The following is a 2,391-nucleotide window of genomic DNA, read 5'->3' as shown; positions in this document are numbered from 1 at the left end:
ATATTTTAAGAACTGATAATTCACCATCCAAACCAAACTTTTGTGCAACAATGTCCTGTTATCATCATCCCTTTGTAAAAGAAGACAAAAGGACGAAAAAATCACTATATAAAAACTCAAAAATTCACATTCATTCAGAAAAATAAATGAAAACTGAGTTTTGGGTAGGAATTTTTAGTACATTCATAATTCATTTACTTATTTGGAATCATTTTTGGTGATTAAAGTCTGAACCTTCAGAAACTGAAAATGTCAGATTAAATAAAAAATAGTCTCTACAAGGTGCGACTGTGCTAGTGGTTTAACAGTATTACAATTCACATTTTCATTTTGCTAGACATTTTTCTTAAATTTGTACCAAAACTGAATATTCGTTACGCTCCCTTCCATTCTTTCAAATCAAATTAATTGGCTATCTGTCGAAATGGAAAAAAAAATTTCCTCTCCGTTGAATATACATTGCTAGGGCTTAGGCCTTACTCCTTCATGAGATGTCGTGCCACAATTGTTATTAATTTGATTTATGTTCATAGAGATAAGAATCCAGAGAAACTAAATTAGAAAGGGCCCTTTAGGAATAATAAAACAATTTTATCTTTAAAAGAACCAACGTCAAAAATAATTAGTTTAAAGTTAATGCTTTTGTGCTTTATAATTGTTCGCACTAGATTTTATTCATAATTTGTTTTTAAAAAACGTTTTACATTCGAGGCATTCTTTTTTTATCTTTTTTTTTAATAAATTGAAACAATTAAAATTTAAAATGGGAACATTTTTTTTGTTTTTTTTTTTTTTGAAAAAAAAAAAGAAAAAATGAAAAGAAAAAACGCCAACAATCCTTTTTAAGAATAAAATTTCTATAAATCTTTCTCTAATGGAGTAACACTATAATGTTTTTTGTGGTGTGTGTGTGAATAAATACTTTAATCTAATCATCCAAAAAGTCATTAGATATCTCAGAGAATTGCTTCACATAGGCCTCATGGATTTTCCTTACAAATTCCGAATCGTTTTTGATTAAATAACAAATAGTCTTTACAAGCTGCGACTGTGTTAATGGTTTAACAGGATTACAAGTTACACTCGAATCCTGAGCAATTTTATCAACTTTTATCGACTTTTCAAACATCGTTGGAGGCATTAAAGCTGGCTTAGGGGCACTTGGCTGTTCCACTGGGTGTCGTACTACTGCATTCTTTGGGAGTTCAGAATCTTTGTTGAGTGAGGCCGACGACGGTTTCATTATATTCTGTATGTTAAGGAACTTTGCAAGGGGGGACATTTCCAAATCACATTTAGGTTGTTCTGGTTTCTTTAGCAAGTTGATTTTGCTCATCAATTCGGGTTCTATTTTGGGTAGTTGTTGCAAGGTTTCGTTCAGTGGCGCTTTAACTTGTTGCTTCTCCAATTGTTCAACAGAGAGGGTGTTTGACAAGAGACGTCGGAAGAGTGGCAATTCAGACGACGGCGTCGGCTTGGCAGCTGCAAAAAAGTTCATCACGTTCCGGGAACCCAAATCTTGTTGATTGTTGCCGCCGCCTCCTCCGCCGCCACCACCGCCGCCGGTATTTAAACCACTTTGAAAATCTTGTTGTGCTTTGCTAAGCATATTGAATATGTTAACACTTTGATTGGCCGCAGTTCCGGACGTTTTTTGTTTCACAACACAATCTTGAATTAAGCTGCAAACAAGGTCACCAATGCGATCGCATTCGGAGCTGTTGTAGAACCAAAATCCTCGAATTCTGGATCTTTCATTGCGATATAAGAGGAATGGTGCCTGTGATTGAATTTCTAATTGCCCGGTTATGGGTTCGACAAAAGAAGTTGTATTTAGACGATTATTGATGAAAATACTATTGAATGGTTCGGCATTGCGGCTGTAGATGAAGAAAGCTCCTTCAACATCGGTCTTTTCCCATTCGTTTTCGTCGGAATTGAATGTGTAGAATGCCACATGTGCTGTTGAGTCTACTATGTCTTTTGCATATGGATCTACTCTTTTGATGGCTGCTAGGTTCATACGGTTTTTACTTTGATCGGCCATTATAATGTTTTATTTTAAATTGATTTAATCTTGTTTTGCGTGTGTTTGGAAAAAAAAAAAACTAAACTTTAAAGTATGTAAAACATATTCGGATTTTGGTTTACTATTTATTTGACTTTTGTGTGACACCTAGCTCAAGTTCTTTTGGTTGCGTTCAGGAAGATATTTGGGGTTGAATGATTTCTCTGGGGATGTCAAAATAAATTTATCGATAATCATAACAATATCGATAACAAATTAAGGCCCAACTACAATGGTTGTTGTTTTTTTTTTTTTTTGAAGAGTTCGATAAATAATAAGCCTGGTACGCTGCATTGTATATATACCCTGCAAACCAAACCTCA

At 34.3% G+C, this 2,391-nt stretch overlaps 1 protein-coding gene across 1 annotated transcript; it reads right to left on the bottom strand.

Annotated features, from left to right (window-relative positions):
* Positions 1–804: 804 nt before the first annotated feature.
* LOC129906219 (mRNA-decapping enzyme 1A) lies at positions 805–2,187 on the bottom strand. Its single transcript, XM_055981896.1, has one exon. It carries the CDS (start codon positions 2,045–2,047, stop codon positions 929–931), a length of 1,119 nt encoding a protein of 372 aa, XP_055837871.1. The 5' UTR covers positions 2,048–2,187; the 3' UTR covers positions 805–928.
* Between the last annotated feature and the right edge of the window lie 204 nt (positions 2,188–2,391).

The sequence above is a fragment of the Episyrphus balteatus genome, chromosome 1 (genome assembly GCF_945859705.1).
Source record: "Episyrphus balteatus chromosome 1, idEpiBalt1.1, whole genome shotgun sequence".
Taxonomy (NCBI): Eukaryota; Metazoa; Arthropoda; class Insecta; order Diptera; family Syrphidae; genus Episyrphus; species Episyrphus balteatus.
Note: the sequence above shows the minus strand (reverse complement) of the source record. Positions and strands in the feature narration are given on the sequence as shown.